A 19,822-nucleotide genomic window follows, 5' to 3' on the forward strand; every position below is an offset into this window, starting at 1 on the left:
CGCCTGCTCACCTGAAGCGCCTGGTGCCAGCAGCGTGCCCTTCTGAACTACCTGCATGGCACCTGTGATCTCCACCTCAGGCGTGTGGTCCTCTTGGGTGGAGGGCTCTGGAACGGTAACACTCCCTTGGCCCCTCATATACTTCCTGGAAGACAAAAGTTCACTAAGCCTGGCACCCCGACCTTTCCTGGTTGATTAACACAGCAGGGTAACTGTACCGGATACCCCACCCCATCACCTTTCCCAGCACCTCGGAGGGCTTTCTCCTTCTCTCTGGCTTCAAAGCATGCCAAGAGAGCTCCCAGCTCATTGAAATCTTCTTTCCCCTCTGAGGAAGAAACTGGAGGAGAAGGAGGGGGTGCAGGTCTCTTGGGGGATTTCCTGCCCCTCTTTTGGCTTTTCTTTCCCATACGCCTGGAAGAGAATGTCCTGTCCCCCGTGTGCTAAAATTCACTGTGGGATACAGGTGCCTGCCGGCACAGAACAGTAGTGGAGGAGGCACACGCCCTGACTCCCAAGCTCTCTGTCGCCTGCTCTCTTCCTGCACCCTCAGGTGGATGGAGGAGCGCCACTCAGCCCGGGAAGGTGCCCCACACGCTCTCATGCCTTGCGCGCCAACGCCCTCCTCAGTGGGACCACTGCCTGCCTGGCCACCTCTGCCTCGCTGTCCGAGGCTCCCCACTGCCCACCGCTGCAGCCCATCGATGAGGGGCGGGAGGCTCAACAGCTGTGAGCCTTCGCCACCATGGGCATCATGCTGCCGCTGGCGGAGCTGCGAGTCTGCCCCGAGTTTGCTCCCTCTGAGACAGACGCATCTGTCCTTGTTGCCAGCTGGGAGCGAACTGAGCCCAGCTGGTGCGCGCACTCCAGGCTGGTGCTCTGGCCCCGCCTCACCCCAGCTGCGATAACTAACCGCGGCTAAGCCTCAGCCTGGAGGAACGAGGCGGGGAGGGGGGTAATCAGCTGCTGGCACTGAATTGGCACCAACAGCTTATTTTGGCATTCACTTGTCATACAATCTTACTTGGACTAGATACTGTAAAATCAGGATGAATCATTGATGGTGCAGAATATTTTACGTTTCCACTTTTCTAGAGGGGGTGCTTATGTCTCTGCATCTCTGAAGGTACTCAATGCCATAATTATCCCCCAGATCCTGTATGGTGCTCCAATCTTGATTAAGGAGATGAATTGTTCCTTAGAACAAATTCAATCTGTTTTTCTGTGGAAAGTCTTGGATCTACCCAAATGTGTTACCTTTGTTACAGACAGGACAATAATCGGGTTTGGTTGAGGACTTTTAAATTTTGGCTAAGAGTTTATTACATGTCTAGTCAGAATAGCCTTTTATTTGAGCTCTTAAGGGATTTACTTACCCCGGTGGGATCTACGGGGGTTCTTCATAAGATCAGGATAATTGGCATTGATGTAGGGGTGCTGGATGCACTGCCCTTTAAGTTGGCAAATCACTTAATTAAAAGGAGATTTTTGGACATCCATACCGAACTTCTTTATAGCGCAGTGAGTCAAGTTTGTTCCCCACAGAATTTTAAGATTTTAATGAAAGCAGGTGTTATGCCAGCACATTTAACTTTGTTACTGTGTCCTTATGAGCATAGAGTGTTCACATTGGTTAGATGCAATTCCATGCTATATTTTCTATTTTTTCCATTCAGAGATATTTCTGGTCGTGCTCCAATAACCCAGCTTTTTCTGAGCTTTATGAAGCACTACATCTCAGTAATGTTACTGCAGTACACCTATAATTGGCCCTTTTCTTTCAATGTTCATCATCTAGGTCTCAGCCACATAGTCACAATGAGCTCTGGGCTGATGCACCTGATCAGAATAAGCACCCAACTCTGCAGTACTGAAAGAGAGAGATCTCGATATACCTTCAGTGCTATCACGGGAGGGCGGGGGCATTGAAGGTGTGTACCAGACCAGATGACACCCTCAGCTTGACTTGAGTCAGGTTATGAGTCTCCACCCCCTTTAACTTGACTCGAAAAGGAGCCAAACAAGTGGACTTTCCGAGTTGCATTCTGGGGACTCTAAAAGACTCAAGTCCGGGTTTTTTAGGTAAAAAAGGCAACTGCAGCTCTGTGGACAAAAACGGAGCTGCTGCCAGGGTGTGTGTTTTTGTGTATGTTGCAGTTCTCATTTAATACTCCCCTGATGTCCCCATCATATCTGTAAACAAGGTGGGAGGGGGTGGAACAAACTGTGAGTGCACAGACAGAAGTGGCACGAGGGAGGAGGGTCACAAGCAGGAGCAGGCAGGCCTACCAGTATGGCCCACTCCTTTGCAGCTCTACTCATAAGTAGTTTCATTGTGACCAGTCATTCAATGAGCCTGCTGAAACCATGCCATTACTCCTGGATGGCTATGAATTACCACCACCACCACCCCGCCGCCTTCTTCCCTCACTCGTCCAGGGATAAAACCTTCCAATTATCACTGGTTCCTTCAGAGATGGACAAGAGAGCCCAGCTGCCTCCACCCTCCTGCTTCTCAATGCAAAACCAAAACATTAAGTCTTCCCTGCCTCCTGGCTGGAAATGCCCTGCTGCTTCCCGGTCTGAATGATGGCCCCACAATGTCTTTCACACCTCAGGAAAAGTAAGCCAGCACACCCAGACAGAGCCAGACTTGATTCTGCATGCCTGGGGACTTGTTTCCGAGTCAGTGGCCTCAGACCTGAGTTAGTGCCAGAGTAAATAATATATAACACTAAATTCATAGCAAGCGGTGGCTGCTTTGCCTTCTTTTTTATTTTTTTATAAGTCAAATAGCAGCTGGAGGGACTGGCAAATGGAGCAACAGTTTGAGGATGTGGCCACAGTTCTTTAGGACTTTGCTTTGGTTCCACACCTTATTATTATTATTATTATTATTATTATTATTATTATTATTATTATTATTAACAGTATTTATATACTTATATACTGCTTTTCAACTAAAAGTTCACAAAGTGGTTTACAGAGAAAAATCAAATAACTAAATGGCTCCCTGTCCAAAAAGGGCTCACAATCTAAAAAGATGCACTCCTGATCTCACCACTATACAATATTCCATTGGTTTGCAAACGTTTTCGAGGCCCTAGAGGCTGAAGCCTGATTTCTAAATGCCAAGGAATGTGGCTATAATGGTGATTGGGCAGGAGTGCTCTCCCCCAACCTGATAAGCAGCTTGTTGCACCCTTGATGCACAGTCTGCCCTGTCAGTTGCACAACCAAACAAAAATGGGGTCAAGTCCCACTGGTGGGTTTCAGACTCCCAGTTTGGGAACTGCTGCACGATTTGAAACAGAACAAGGATACTAGGCTAGGAGATGCGGTCATTGGTGGGGTCCTCTCTCTTTTATATCACGTACACACTGCAATCAATTTTCAGAGACTACCAGCAATGAAGGAAGGCAATTTCTCGTAAGTTATTTCTTGTTTGGTACCCATCATGCTATTTGAAATATGAAGACTACGAGATCAAACAACTGCACTGGGGTGGAATTTCAACAGGTGCAGCTTGTTGGGAAGAACAGGGTGGGGTTGGGGCAATGCCATGGTCAGGAAGAGAGCGGATATCTTTCAAAGCACCTCTGTTTATATCCTATCTCCCTTCCTGGCCACAAACTACCTACACATATTCACTTGGACTTGCACTAGCAAAATCACGAGCAGAGTAGATCCATTGCAGCAGCTAAGACTTACTTCAGGACAAAGGAAGAAATGTTCCCTTATGTGATCATTTTTGTTCTGGTCAGATGAACAGCTCCATTCCTGCACCCCTCTTCCTTACACCTCTTTAGTTTTGTTTCCTTTTCTCATTGTACTTGGGATGAGTTTTTCACTGTACAAGCATATATCCAATAGTGTGGGTGTCATTGTCCCCTAAAATTGAGTGTTGTGCAAACCAGCACTAAAAAGGACATTGTTCTTGATGAGACAAGAACCTGACACTGATTGGCCAGAATACACTGCTCTGATTGACAATAGCTGTCAGTCATGCCCAGGATGAACAACACTGTAGCAAAACAGTGCTCAAGGAAATGCCATTGTGGGTGGTACTACTATAAATGTATATGTGGTGCACATGACAATGTTCTAGACCTTATCTCTGCCACAATGTTAATCTAATTTCAGAATAGGGTACAAACATTATCAGCATGTCCTGGCCTTCCTTTTTGCCATTCATGAGATCAACAGGAATCCCAACCTCTTGCCCAATGTGACCTTGGGCTTTAAAATCTTTTACAACTTTTTTGAAGGAATGTCCACATATAAGTCCATCTTGCATCTTCTCTTCAAACAGCAAAGGAATGTATCCAATTACAAGTGTGGTAAGAAAGGTTATGTCTTGTCTGTCATTGGGGGATTCACGGTAGAGTATGTCATCCAAATGGCCAACATTCTTAGCCACTACAAGTTTCCACAGGTATGTACATACAGAAGCATGAATGGGTGGCATAAAACCGCTCTTCACTCATTTTATTATTTGGGACTTTATCAGTGAATGCCTTTTCTTAGAACACCAATCTTGTCACACTGATTTCAATACTGCTTAGTCATGTCTCATATTCTGGGGATACAAACCATAGGGGTGATTTTAATCTTTCAAAAAATGGAAGCTTGAAGCTCGGCAAAACAATAGCTTGGTCTGAATCAAATTCGTTACCCATTTCAGGACATTAAGTGATGGCTTGTGGACAAGGTGAAAGGAAATGTGTTGTAGCTCATTGAGAGCACAACCCTATGCATGACTACTCAGAAGTAAGTCTCGTTGTGTTCTATGGGCAGTGACATAGCTAATGATTGAGTAGTCCAGTGCTAAGCTCAAAATGTTGCCCCGGAAGTGATGTCACAACCGGAAGTGACGTCACACCCGGGCTTTTAAAAAAGTGAAAACTGGGAAGAACACGCCTCCTCCTCCCAGCAGCTCACCACCCACTTGCTCTGCTTTCTCAGTGGCATAACTAAGGCATCTATTTTCTCCCACGGGTCAAAGAAGATTTGTAGCCCCCCCCCCAGATAAAATAAATGAAAAGTGTGCCCCTGATTGGTTCAAGATACTGTGATGGGGTGAAGAGGGATGGTTTTTCTCCCCTTGATAAATATAAGAGGGGCACCACTTGAAAAAGGGCCTTTTTACCCAGCTAGCAGGGTAACTGTATTATGATACATGGAAACGAGAGCTGACTCATATTAACACCTTCTTGGTTTCATGCTGTATCATGATAATATGTCATTGCAACAAGTCAATAACATAATAACATGTCATTGGCTCTCAGAACAATTAGTGCCATAGGTCAGTTTTGAGTTAAGAAAATCCACTTTTTGTTCCATAAGGCAGTTGTTTTTATTTTCTGCTTAATTGGCCACAACTTTTGATAGAATACAGATATTCCAAAGCCATTTTGTTTCATTGCGTTCTGCATTAAATTACCTTTCCAATGATATATAACATGATGGTATTATTCATACATACCAATATTTTCACAATTTTGGTCACTAGTGTCAGCTTGTTGTCCCGCTAAAGCTTGATGCCCAGTGCAATTGCTACCCCCTGCACCCCCTTAGCTAAGCCACTGTCTATGGGGCTTCCTCCCAGGAAAGTGTGCATACAATTGCAGACTTACTATAATTTAATGATGGGAATGTATACAAGGATACATTGTTCAGTATACTTAGCATCTCATTGATAAGCAAAAGTCTGGTTTGTAATAAATACTTTGGTTTGGAAAATGGTGGTTAATTTTCTAAGCTGTTCTGAGCCATGTTTTCCCCCATTAGATTACTTATGGCACGTATGAGAAACCAGCCACAAAAAATAATTTCCCTTCTCTATACTGGATGACAATAAGGGAAGGTACTCTGCACACTGGCATAGTCCAGCTACTGCTGCATTTCCAATGGACATGGATTGGTCTCATTGTTTCAGACGATGATAGTGGAGAAGGCTTCCTGTAGAGGCTGACACCATTGCTGACCCGGAACAGCATTTGTGTTGCATTCTTAGAAAGGACTGTCATTTTCAAGGATATTAATTCTGATACCAGTCAAAATGCATTATTGCAAAACATGTACAGGATACGCTCCACACTTTTATTCACTACAGCCAACGTTGTTATTGTTGACGGGGACTCTCAGACTCTGAAACCATTGGCAGTAGTTTTATACGTAGCTGAATTTATACGTAAACGTCTTATAGGGAAGGTTTGGATCACTTCCCCTCAGTGGGATTTCGTCAGCACTGATGACACTGACGGCTTCTGTGCAAAAACATTCCATGGTACTCTGTCTTTCACAACATCCACAAGGCCAGTACCAGGATTCCAGGACTTCCTTCAGACTCTAAAACCTAAAAAGTCACTTGCACATTTTCTCTGCTTTTTCTACAAACATGTATTCAGGTGTTGCAGTAATCTGAAAATTAAAACTTGTAAACACTGTACCGGAGAGGAGAAACTGGAGATCTTGCCTCAGACTGTATTTGAGATGGAGATGAGTGATGTGAGCTACCGTATTTACAATGGTCTCTATGCTGTAGCACATGCTTTAAATGCCATATATACGTCCAGGCCGAAAAGAATGCTGAACAGAGACACAGGCAAACCTTTGAACTTTGAACCCTGGCAGGTACATTCCTCACTATTGAAACACTTATGTATGGTGCAATCCCAATTACTAGGAACATAATTGGAGCACAGTGGAAATCACTTCTATGTAAACTTGCTGTGAATTGAATGGGTGGTGTGGGTGAAATCATGTTCCCAGACACATGGGGGGGCATATTGCTAAAGCTAAGCAGATCTGAAGCTTGCAGGACTTTGATGACAGACCTCTTGGATATCCCATGCACATTGCTTTACAGCCCAAGCCTATGCATGTCTACTCAGATGTAAGTCCATTAGCCCAGTTCTTGTCAATCTTCTGCTTCCTCACCATCTCCTGGTCCTGAACTGGCTCACCCTACTTCCGGATGGGTTCTGGCTCTATCTGCAGAAGGCTGAACATGTCCACATATTCACCCCTCCAGATCTTTTCTTGACTGCTAGAGCCAAGTGACCACCCAAGGGGAGAGCCACGTCCCCATAGGAGACCCGGGGATGCTCAACCTGCTCCACACAACCTCCCAATGGCGCTCCAGGGGTGTCCAAAGGGGCCATCCCCAAGGGGGGGAAGCTGTCAGGCCCAGCACCCCAGGGGCCCAGACAGGGGGTGGGGGAGTGGCCACACCAACCAGTGCTACTGCAGCCTGTGCCAAACTGCCCTGGGCTCCCTGCTGGTATAAACCCCCCAGGAAATATGGGTTGGGCACCCCCCACTGAGACCAGGGCCACTACTGCGCACCAAGGACGGCGGAGGGTACTGCGAACCCTCCCGCTCATCCCATACCGCTCCTAAACTGCCACCTGCATCTAGTGCCATCTCACCTGAAGCGCTTGGCGCCAGCTGTGCGCCCTTCTGCGCTAGCTGCGTGGCACCTGTGATCTCTACTTTGGGCATGTGGTCCCTTTGGGCGGAGGGTTCTGAAACATCAACAACCCCTTGGCCCCTCACATGCTTCCTAGGAGACAAAAGCTCACTGAGACGGGTACCGCACCCTTTCCTAGTAGACCTACGTAGCGAGGTAACTGTACCGGATACCCCACCCCTTCACCTTTCCCCGCACCACGAAGGACTTTCTCCTTCTCCCTAGCCTCAAAGCCTGCCAACAGCGGCCTCAGCTCGTTGTAATCCTCCTCCCCTTCCGAAGAAGAAACTGGAGGGGAAAGAGGGGGTGCAGGTCTCTTGGGGGCTTTCCCGCCCCTCTTTGGCTTCTCTTACCCATAGTGAGTCTGAAAGAGAAATGTCCCCCCACCACGTGTGCTAGAATTCACTGGAGGATACAAGTGCCCGAAAGCACAGAAAGCAGGGGAGGAGGCCCAAACCCCCACAATGCTCCCACAATGCCTGCTTCACTCCTCTGGACCCTCAGGTGGATGGAGGACCTGCAAGGCTTCCTCTTCACTCATGCGCCTCACGCAATGACGCCCTCCGCAGCGGGACTGCTGCCCGCCACACTGCCTCAGCCTCGCCACTCAGGCCGCCTGGAATGTGCCGCTGCGGCCCGTCGACGATGTATGAAAGCTCGGCAGCCTCTTGCCTACCTGCTCCTGCTCACCCTCGCCTCATTGAGAGGCGCACCTAGCCTCTTGGCAGGGCCAAGAGCCAGCCCAGTTCACTCCCACTGAGGACACGCCTGCCCTCGTTGCCGACCTGGAGCGCACTGAGCCCAGCCGGAGCTCATGCTCCAGGCGGGCGCTTGGCCCCACCTCCCCCAGCCGTGATAACCAATCGCGGCAGAAGCCTCAGCCAGGAAGCACGAGGCGGGCAGGGGGGTAATCGGCCGCTGGCACCAAATTGGCAGCAAGGGCATTTCTAATTACAAATCTTTTCTAATTCCGAACCTCTGGTGTCGGTGAACCTGCAGCCCCCGGAAGTGAAGGAAGCTGTGTTCCTCTTGCCTCTGGAGGCTCTTCCGAAGCCCATAGAGGAGATATGCAACTGCCCATGGCCTCTGCGAGCTTCAGAATGAAGCCCAGAATCATTTAAAGTGATTTCTGGTTTTTGGTGAAAACCAGAAGTCACCTTTAAACGAGTTCAGGTTTCATATGGAAGCCTGCAGAGGCTGAGGGCAGATGTACACGTCCACTGCAGGCTTCAGAAGAGCCTCTGGGAGTTTGGGGGGGGGGAACCGCCATTTCATTACCTGTGGGGGTTCCAATAACAGAACCCCTGTGCATAATAAGGGCCGCCTGTATTACAACTTTAAATGTATTTTTAGTGTCCTGGGGTGGAGGGGTTGCATGTGGACCCTGACAATTCCCACTTTTGCCTCAGTGGTTTGTGGTCTCTCAAAGTTGGGAAGCACTGTTCTATGTGAAAGAGAAGTTGGAGGGCCTGGCAAATGGAGCAGATCTTTGGGGATGTGGCTGCAGTTCTTTAGGACTTTGCTGTGGTTCTACTCCTGATCTCACCACTACACAATATTCCAGTGGTTTGCAAACTTTTAACAGGCTCTAGAGGCTGCTGTCTGATTCATAAACACTAAGCTGTGTGGCAATAATGGTGGTTGGGCAGCAGTGCCCCCCCCCCAATTAGCAGCGTGTTTAACCCTTGATGCACAATCTGCCCTGTCAGTTTTGCAACCAATCAAAAATTGGGTCATGCCCCACTGGTGGGTTGCAGACTCACAGTTTGGGAACTACTGCACTATTTTAAACTGAAGAGTGTTTGCATTGACAGCTATTGGAGCTTTCTTTCCATTTAAGTGTTCACACAGGGGCATGATTGGAAGTGTAACTATAAGCCCTAAAGTCCTAAAGCCCCCCCATCTACCATTGTTCTGTTTATTAAATGTTGTTCCCACTGCTATTAAAATACCAACAGGCCATGTTTTATTTGTAGTATAATATGATTGGGCCCACCTGCGTAGCATTCCCTTATCAGTTTTATTTACCATAGCGTAGCTGTTCTGTAATGAGGGGTGAAATCAGAACTGGAATCGCAGCAAAGGCAACACACATCTCACATCTCACCATGATCCCAGTTCAGACTGCCCTTCCCAAAATTACATACCGTTTGATCTTCGTAAACATGTATGTTATTCATTTCACAAGGACAATCAGGGAGGTGTTTAGGTACTCTGTAATTATCCAGTACTGTAATTTCCTTCCTTGGGTAGTCCGTAAGAAATACATCTGCATTTCTAAAGGAGATGGATTTATTCTGAACTGTGTCAGTGCTCAATGGTGGAACAAAGATTGATCAGGCATCTCTTCTTTAGCTCGCCACACCAGTCAAACATTTCAGGAGGAAACTCTGTGACCACACATGCTGCTTCCATGTGGCTCCAGAGTGAGGTTCTATCAAGGCACCTGCCATAGAGATATCATTGTAGCTGGAACTGTAGTTCAGGATGCAGAAGTTCAGATGCAGCTGGGTTAGACATGCTTTTGCAGCCCTGTGGTTGTTTTTGCTCTTCTTGCTGCTGCTTCTCCCTTCTCTTGTCTGTTGGGAGAAGGTGCCCAGTAAATGTGAATTGGAAGGAAGCTATGGGGATACTAGGCTAGGAGATGCTGTCATTGGTGGGGTCCTCTCTCTTATTTGTTCGATACACACTGCAATCAATTTTCAGAGACTACCAGCAATGGAGGGAGTCAATTTCACGTAAGTTATTTTGTGTTTGGTGGCCATCACTCTACTTGAAACATGAAGACTAGGGAACAAAAGACTGCACTGGGGTGGCATTTCAACAGGTGCAGCTTGCCGGGAAGAACAGTTTGGGGATGGGGCTGTGGCATGGCCAGGAAGGGAGTGGAGAGCATTGAAAGCAGCTCTGTTTATATCCTACCCCTTTCCTGGCCACAGACTAAGTGCATTTATCCACTTGGACTTGCAACCAGAAAATCACTGGCACAGGTCTGAGTAGATCCATTGCGGCAGCTAAGAATTACTTCAAGACAGAGGAAGAAATGTTCCCTTATGTAATCATTTTTGTTCTGGTCAGATGAACAACTCCATTCCTGCACCCCAGTTCCTGAGTGAGGTTCCTGTGAGGTTCCATCAGGATGCCAGCCACAGAGATATCATTGTAGCTGGAACTGTAGTTCAGGATGCAGAAGTTCAGCTGCAGCTGGGTTAGACACGCATTTGCAGCCCAGTGGTTGTTTTTGCTCTTCTTGCTGCTTCTTCTCCCTTCTCTTGTCTGTTGGGTGGGGTTGGGGCAATGCCATGGTCAGGAAGAGAGCGGATATCTTTGAAAGCACCTCCATTTATATCCTATCTCCCTTTCTGGCCACAAACTACCTACACATATCCGCTTGGACTTGCACTAGCAAAATCACAGTCACAGTAGATCCATTGCAGCAGCTAAGACTTACTTCAGGACAAAGAAAGAAATGTTCCCTTACACAATTATTTTTGTTCTGCTCAGATGAACAACTCCATTGCTGCACCCCTCTTCCTTACACCTCTTTAGTTTTGTTTCCTTTTCTCATTGTACTTGGAATGATGTTTTTCACTGTACAAGCAAATATCCAATATTGTAGGTGTCATTGTCCCCTAAAATTGAGTGCTGTGCAAACCAGCACTAAAAAAGACATTGTTCTTAATGGAACAAGAACCTGACAATGACTGCCCAGAATACACTGCTCTGATTGACAATAGCTGTCAGTCATGCCCAGGATGAACAAAACTATAGCAAAAGAGTACTCAAGGAAATGCCATTGTGGGTGGTACTACTGTAAATGTATATGTGGCGCACATGACAATGTGCTAGACCTTATCTTTGCCTCAATGTCAATCTAATTTCAGAATAGAGTACAAACATTATCAGCATGTCCTGGCCTTCCTTTTTGCCATTCATGAGATCAATAGGAATCCCAACCTCTTGCCCAACGTGACCTTGGGCTTTAAAATCTATGACAACTTTTTTGAAGGAATGGCAACATCTAAGTCCATCCTGGATCTACTCTTCAAACAACAAAGGAATGTACCCAATTACAAGTGTGGTAAGAAAGGTGATGTCTTGTCTGTCATTGGGGGATTCACGGTAGAGTATGTCATCCAAATGGTCAACATTCTTAGCCAGTACAAGTTTCCACAGGTATGTACATTTGGATGCATGAATGGGTGGCATTAAACCGCTCTTCACTTCTTATATTATTTGGGACTTTATCAGTGAATGCCTTTTTTTAGCTTGAAAAGTATTGCAAAGGGGCAATGCAGTGCAATAATTAAATCATTTTTTCAGAAGAAATAACCATTTGAGGAGGTTCTTGAGATCTCAGTTGTATAGGAGGACATAACATGACTGATCTGTAACCCAGATGTGGGCAGAGAGACCTCCAGCTCATAATAATAATAATAATAATAATAATAATAATAATAATAATAATAATAATAATAATAATAATAGTCGGGGTCGCTGCCTCCCTCCCTCCCTGACTGACCTGGAGAGGCTGGGGGAGGGACCCCCCCACTGACAGCAACAGCCAAAGAGGAGGAGGAGAGGCTGCCTGGACCCTGGGCGCGCCCGCCCAGCTGCCTGTTCCACCAAACACAAGGGAAAGAAGGGAGGCAGGGACCAGAGCCCCAGGCCCCTGTAAGGAAGTGGGAGGAGGGTGAGGGAGGAAGGGGGGAGCAGAGAGGGCTTCATAACAGAGGCCTGTGATGAGGATCAGGAGGGCAAGGTATGGAGCGGTTCCTGCTGCCCCACTGGTGAACACCACCCTCAAGAGACAGAGAGGAGGATAAGGGTGCTGTGACCCCTTCCCTTTGGTCACCCAGCTGAGGCTCCAGAGGCACTCCCCTCCACCCTTCGTTAGGCCTCCTCTCCCTTGCTGGGAAGGCCTGGGAGGCAGGGAACCAAGCTCCACAGACAACAACCACCTCGCCCCCACAAGACACCTGACAATACTAATGTTGGTATTTATATACCGCCTTTCTTGGTCATCCGATTTCTCCTCAGACTTTAATTCAAGGTGGTTTGCATAGCAAGGTTTTCTAAACCCTGTAGGAACCTTTATAATAGAATAGTTCTGATCTTTCATAGAAAGCCTCATTACAGCTGAATTCCTTCCCAGTCTGGCCTCCCTCTGGCTGCTTCGCCTCCAATGCAACTTGACAGCAACTCCTCCCTGCCACTGATGGTCAACTCCTTATCAGCATGTCGAGAGCTCCCAGATACTTCTGGTTGTTCCGAACTGGTGTCCCCAGATCTTCAGGCATACAAGGCAGCAGCTCCACCACTGAGCCAGATCTCCTGCCCTAAACATGCTTTTCAGTGTATAGCACCCAGGTTTGAATCCCAAGAAAATGTGTCATAAATGCAGCCAGTTATATATACTGTTCTTAAGCTTAAGCACGCCAATCCTATCACACAAATTTCAATATTGCTTAGTCATGTCTCATATTCTAGCGATACAAACCATAGAAGTGATTTTAATCTTTTAAAAAATGGGAACTTGAAGCTTGGCAAAACAATAGCTTGATCTGAATCAAATATGTTACCCATTTCAGGACATTAAGTGATGGCTTGTGGACAAGGTAAAAGGAAATGTGTTGTAACTCATTTGGAGCACAACCCTATGCATGACTACTCAGAAGTACACAAGTAAGTCTCATTGTGTTCTATGGGCAGTGGCATAGCTAATGATTGTGTAGTCCAGTGCTAAGTTCAAAATGTTTCCCCGGAAGTGATGTCACAACTGGAAGTGATGTCACACCCTGGCTTTAAAAAAAGTGAAAACTGGAGGAGCACACCTCCTCCTCCAGCAGCTCACCACCCACTTGCTCTGCTGCCTCAGTGGCATTGCTAAGGCATCTGTTTGCTACCTGGGGTCAAAGTTGTTTTTATTTTCTGCTTAATTGGCCACAACTTTTGATAGAATACAGATATTCCAATGCCATTTTTTTTCATCGCATTCTGCATTAAATTACCTTTCCAATGATATATAACATGATGCTATTATTCATACATACCAATATTTTCACAACTTTGGTCACTAGTGTCAAGCTCAGCTTGCTGTCCTGCTAAAGCTTGATGCCCAGTGCAACTGCTACCCCCTGCACCCCCTTAGCTAAGCCACTGTCTATGGGGCTTCCTCCCAGGAAACTGTGCATACAATTACAGACTTACTATAATTTAATGATGGGAATGTATAGACAGATACATTATTCAGTACACTTAGCATATCATTGATAAGCAAAAGTCTGGATTGTACAATAAGTACTTTAGTTTGGAAAACGGTGGTTAATTTTCTAAGCTGTTATAAGCCATGTTTTCCCCCATTAGATTACTTATGGTACGTATGAGAAACCAGTCACAAAAAATAATTTCCCTTCTTTATACTGGATGGCAATAAGGGAAGGTACTCTGCACACCGGCATAGTCCAGCTACTGCTGCATTTCCAATGGACATGGATTGGTCTCATTGTTTCAGACGATGATAATGGAGAAGGCTTTCTGCAGAGGCTTACACCACTGCTAACCCGGAACAGCATTTGTGTTGCCTTCTTAGAAAGGACTGGAGCCAAGGATCTTAATTCAGATCACACTCAAAATACATTCTTGCAAAATATATGGAGGATACGCTCCACACTTTTATCCACGACAGCCAACGTTGTTATTGTTGACGGGGACTCTCAGACTCTGGAACCATTGGAACTCCTTTTATATCTAGCTGAATTTATACATAAACATCTTATAGGGAAGGTTTGGATCACGTCACCTCAGTGGGATTTCGTCAGCACTGTTTACACTGAGGGCTTCTGTGCAAAAACATTCCATGGGACTTTGTCTTTCACAACCTCCGTGAAGGCCGTGCCAGGATTCCAAGACTTCCTTCAGACTCTAAAGCCTAAAAAGTCACTTGCACATTTTCTCTGCTTTTTTTACAAATTGGCATTCAGGTGTTGCGGTGATGTGAAAATTAAAACTTGTAAACACTGTACCGGAGAGGAGAAACTGGAGAGCCTGCCTCAGACTGTATTTGAGATGGAGATGAGTGATGTGAGCTACCGTATTTACAATGGTCTCTATGCTGTAGCACATGCTTTAAATGCCATATATACGTCCAGGCCGAAAAGAATGCTGAACGGAGACACAGGCAAACCTTTGAACATTGAACCCTGGCAGGTATATTCCTCACTGTATTGAAACTGTTATGTATGGTGCAATCCCTAGCACACTTACTAGGAAGATAATTGGAGCACAGTGGAAATCACTTCTATGTAAACTTGCTGTGGATTGAGTGGGTGGTGTGGGTGAAATCATGTTCCCAGGCACATGGGGGGGGGGGCATATTGCTAAAGCTAAGCAGATCTGAAGCTTGCAGGACTTTGATGACAGACCTCTTGGATATCCCATGCACATTGCTTTACAGCCCAAGCCTATGCATGTCTACTCAGATGTAAGTCCATTGCGTTCAATGGGGTTGACTCCTAGGAAACCTAATAGGGTTGATGCCTTAAGTTCCAAAATGTAAGAAAAGTGGAATATAACAGGAACGTGTGATTCAAGCCACAGGTGAGACAGAACTGCCCCTTTGTAGCCCATGGAAAAGTGCCACAGCTGCCCCGCCTGCTTCCACCTGATGAGGCTCTCTTTACAACCGAGAAAGCAGAAGCAAGGAGAGGCTCCTCAAGTGTAAGCACGCAAGTTTACAGCACCAATGAGCTGCACTGTAGCCCCAAGTAAAGGAACAATTGTTCCCTGACCTTGACAAGGCCTCTGTGACTACACTGCAGGATGCAGAGCAGGCCCCATTGGCATAGTTGCATCAGTGCTGCAAAGTTTGGATTGGGCCCATAGATGTGGACAAGTTGGATATGATGGTTAGCTGAGAGGAGAGGAAGATGAGGAAGATCTGCCAAGCGTATTCTAATACGTTTCAATAAATGAAAAAAGTTATTTTAACTTGAACATCTCAGGTTTACAGGTGCCTTTTCTGACCAGGGGTTTGGTAACACAGTGCGCAATATATATTGAAGGTATCAGGTGTTTTTTATTTTTGTCCAATCTAGATGCACTTTTTTTTGAAGAATGTCCACTTTAACAATGGTGCTGGCCATGAAGTCTGGTTTGCCAAAGAGGGACTGTCTTCTAGACTTGATGTCATCAACTGGGTCACTTTCCCCAATCAATCCTTCCTTAAGATCCCAGCTGGAAAGTTTTCTCCAAGTCAAGATTTTACCATCCATGATGAGGCCATTGTGTGGAATAGCAGATTTCAGCAGGTAGGGCTGAAAATCCTTCAGCAAGGTGACTTCTTCATTTGCTTGGGAACATTCCTGAACATGACAGCATTCCTGGAGGCATGCATTGCATGCTATGGTGGGGGCAGGATGGAGAGGCCTTTGAGATGTAAAGGAGCATACTTTCCCCTGACCTCTCTATAGACCCCTTTACAGCCTAGAGGTCTCCTTTTACCTATGCCAGCTCTATAACTGGTATCAGCCCGAGGAGAGCCCGAGAGTGGGGAAGCTTGAAAACTAGGGGATAGGATTTGACATGCATGACTCCCACCAGATCAACCCCTTCCCTCCCTGACCGACCCCTGTTCCTCCCCTGAAGTGCCCAATTACTCCTCCTCTCTGCCCAATACCCAACCCTGCCAACAACTTACTTGAGTCTCCATTTATGGCAGCCAGAATGTGTCCTGCAATGCTGGAATGTGAGTCCTAGCAGTGCAGGGTGACCAAAGGATTTTACCCCTGAAGTGCAATTGTATACCTGACTACTCAGAAATAAGTCTCACTAGGTTGAATTGGGCTTACTGCCGGGAAAGTGTATATAGGATTGCAGCCTTACAGTCACAGTTGGTATTGTACAAGTCTTGAAGGAATGCTGAAACAAGCCATTAGTACATATACCTAAAGTTATTATCCAAATGAATTTTAAGTGATCTATTTTCCCCAAACATCCCAGAAGCTCTAAATCTATCCGCACTTACCTCGAGTAAGACCCATTGACTATCACTGTTAAAAGCATATACATGCTTTTAAAATTACAGATCTGAAACATTTCCCCAACTTACATACCATGGTAGCATAAAGTCTATTAAAAATAGAATGCACATTGAAATGAATGGGGACCCATCCAAAATTGGGTCGCAACTCACCTAATGTGTCCTGAGCAACAGTTTGAGAAACACTGAATTAGACTGCAGCCTTAGAGTCACAGACCGGTATTATCCAGGTTTTGTAGGATTGCTACGACTACACCATTAGTACACATGACTAAAGTAAATATCCTCATCCACTTTAATCTAAACTTGTACTGGGTCTTTCCTGTCCTCTACAGACACAGAATAAAATCATTTTAAACATATTTACAAGGCACATAGCCTATCAAGTTGATTAATCAAATATCTATATTGAGGAAAAGCTGGTTAATAAATATACCTATATTGAGAAAAATATCAGATAGATAGCTGGGGTTTGAGTTGGGCCCCACTCACAGGAGGGCCCCACCTTTTCACAAGTTGAAACACACAGAAAAAAGGAGGATGTCCCTAGTCTTGAGTAATAAAAGACAGCTTCCTCTTATGTCCCATTCTTTTTATTCTTAGATGCTACCCCATTCAGAATCTAATTGCTATTGGGCACTCGTGTACCATGGAGGGTAAAGGGGGACAGACGTCCCAGGGTTCCACCCCTCTACCCCCTGCCAGCATCCATCCCTCAATCCATGCCTCCCGACCACCACTTTCACCACTTTCAGCTGCCCTTCAGAGACCTTCTGGGGGCCGGGGAAGTTGCATATGGTCTCCTCCTGCCTCCAGAGGCCTTCTGAATCCTCTGGAAGGCTTCTAAAAGCCCTTATGTTTAAAGCCCTTATAAGAACTCCAGAGGGCCAGAGGAGACCACGTGTGACCTGGACGCGATGGTAAGGGGTGGCAACCGGTGAGGGGGGGCAGTATTCTCTGATCCTGACACCAGGCAGCACAGGGGCCAGGAATGCCAGTGCAATTGCCAATTCCCTGATGAAATAAAAGCACGCTGAGTTTTCTGCTAGCAGAAAGGCACTTTGGGATTAAACCAAATCCTGGTGTATTTCCTACTTCTTTTGGACTGTGCTCTGAACTGCTTTGAGACCCAGTAGGAAAAACAAATCTCTCTGCCGACTCTCCATGTAGTCAAATACCACAGGAGTCTACAGCAAGTCACTGGCAAAAGGGGAGTTCTCTGTTGCTGGTCAGGACCAAGTTGATCTCCTGTTCTTGATCAGCTGAAGTGCACTGAAAGAGAAGGATGGTCGTGGTGGTGGGCATCCAATGTTTGCTTCAGCGTTTCTTCCCCTTCTTTCTTCTTAGAATCCGCCTGGTTCAACCTGTGTTGAGAGCTGCCGTGTCGGACACAGCAAGACGGTTCGAGAAGGGAAAGCCCTCTGTTGCTATGATTGTACTTCGTGTCCAGATGACATGATATCTAACCAGACAGGTGATTGACAGTGCCCTGAATTTACAGGAAATATTTGCAAATATTTGTCCACCCTAACACCATAACATATGCCTAGGTATGGTCTGTTCTTCTCTGAATACTTAAATCATGATGCACGGTTTCTTAAAGGGAAACTGGTTACAATGATAACAAGGGAGGAACCTTGAAAGACCTCAGAGGCAGTCCATTACACAGTTCAGTGCACTTAACTCCACTGGTGCCTGTCACTTGCTGCGTTTTGTCATTCCCCTGATACTAAGCATTGTTCACCAGGAAAATGAGGAATTCTTGTCCAACGTTTGCTTTCAACCTTCCATCATTCTTCTGGATTCATAGAGCTACTGACACTCTCTTTGTCCTTTTCAGATGCAGCTCATTGCGTCAAATGCCCAGAAGATCAGTACCCAAACAAGAACCAAGATCAATGTATCCCCAAACAGACAGCCTTCCTAAACTACGAGGAACCCTTAGGAATCAGTTTGGTTTCTATTGCTTTTTCCTTTACAGCAATAACAGTTATGGTGATACTGATCTTCTTAAAGAACTGGAACACTCCCATTGTCAAAGCCAACAATCAAAACCTCACCTGCATTCTTCTCAGCTCCATCCTGCTTTGCTACCTTTCCTCCCTTCTCTTCCTTGGAAAACCTAGCAAGGTGTCCTGCCTTCTCCGACAATCAGCTTTTGGCATCATTTTCTCTGTGGCTGTTTCTTGTGTTTTGGCAAAAACCGCCACTGTGGTCCTGGCCTTCATGGCCACCCAGCCAGGGAACAGGATGAGGAAATGGCTGGGGAAAAAAGTGGCCCACTCCATTGTTCTTTCCTGTTCCCTCATTCAAGTGGGGATTTGCACTGTATGGCTGTACACCTCTCCTCCTTTTCCAGATGTTGACATGCACTCCCAGACTGAGCACATCATAGTGGAGTGTAATGAAGGGTCAATCATCATGCTCTATTCTGTCCTGGGCTACGTTGGTTTTCTGGCCCTAACCAGCTTCACAGTCGCTTTTCTAGCCCGAAAACTGCCAGATACGTTCAATGAAGCCAAATTCATCACCTTCAGCATGCTGGTCTTCTGCAGTGTGTGGGTCTCCTTCATTCCTGCTTACCTGAGCACCAAGGGGAAAGACGTGGTGGCCGTGGAAGTCTTTGCCATCCTGGCCTCCAACACTGGCCTCCTGACTTGCATTTTTCTCCCTAAATGCTATGTTATTGTGCTAAAACCAGATCTCAACTCCAAGCAGCTGCTAACAGAGAAGAGAAGTAATTAAATCGGATTCTAAGATGATAGTTGTTTTGCATGTTTTTCTCTCTATATGTATCCATACAGTATGAATACTGGATCACAGCATATCACATTTTTAATCATCCTGATTCTTTAGAATCCATTTGGTGGGGTGAGAAATCATTTCAGAAGCAATAATTGCACCTCCTGGGTAGCTATCCACGGATAATGTTAATAATGCAAGATACAACCCAGAAGTCAAAATGTGGAAACAAGGAAATACCAAGTTCATATTAAAGGCATGATGCTAAGACAGCACAGGTGACCAAAAGAACCCAATGGTTTCCATCCTCTAAGAATCGTCCTCCAAGAAGTCCTTCCTTCACAAGAGGAACAGTTTTTCCAAGTAGGGATCTTTATAGCCTACTTGACTATTGGAAATTTGCATGCAGTATCTACTTTTTTTTCCAGTCATGGATATTTCTGGTCATGATGCAATAACCCAGCTTCTTCTAAACATTATGATGCGCTGCTTCTCAGTCATGTTACTTAGAACTGGTTGTTTTCTTTCAACTTTCATCATCTAGTTCTCGGCCACTTAGTCATAAT

General features: G+C 45.9%; 1 protein-coding gene across 1 annotated transcript; it reads left to right on the forward strand.

Annotated features, from left to right (window-relative positions):
• The first annotated feature begins 745 nt into the window (after positions 1-745).
• On the forward strand, positions 746-19,259 carry LOC136652566 (vomeronasal type-2 receptor 26-like). The gene is made up of 5 exons (XM_066629502.1): positions 746-870; positions 11,359-11,650; positions 15,589-15,783; positions 17,862-17,988; positions 18,355-19,259. Exons 1-5 carry the CDS (start codon positions 746-748, stop codon positions 19,257-19,259), a joined length of 1,644 nt encoding a protein of 547 aa, XP_066485599.1.
• The last annotated feature ends 563 nt before the right edge of the window (positions 19,260-19,822 follow it).

The sequence above is a fragment of the Tiliqua scincoides genome, chromosome 5 (assembly GCF_035046505.1).
Source record: "Tiliqua scincoides isolate rTilSci1 chromosome 5, rTilSci1.hap2, whole genome shotgun sequence".
NCBI lineage: Eukaryota > Metazoa > Chordata > Lepidosauria > Squamata > Scincidae > Tiliqua > Tiliqua scincoides.

Excerpts from the sequence above, each read along its gene's own strand:
- LOC136652566 (XM_066629502.1), top strand. The coding sequence starts at position 746 with ATGGGCATCATGCTGCCGCTGGCGGAGCTGCGAGTCTGCCCCGAGTTT. Across the intron at positions 871-11,358 it reads AGCTGGTGCGCGCACTCCAG|AATAGAGTACAAACATTATC; the intron begins GCTGGTGCTCTG and ends ATCTAATTTCAG. Across the intron at positions 17,989-18,354 it reads CATGATATCTAACCAGACAG|ATGCAGCTCATTGCGTCAAA; the intron begins GTGATTGACAGT and ends TGTCCTTTTCAG.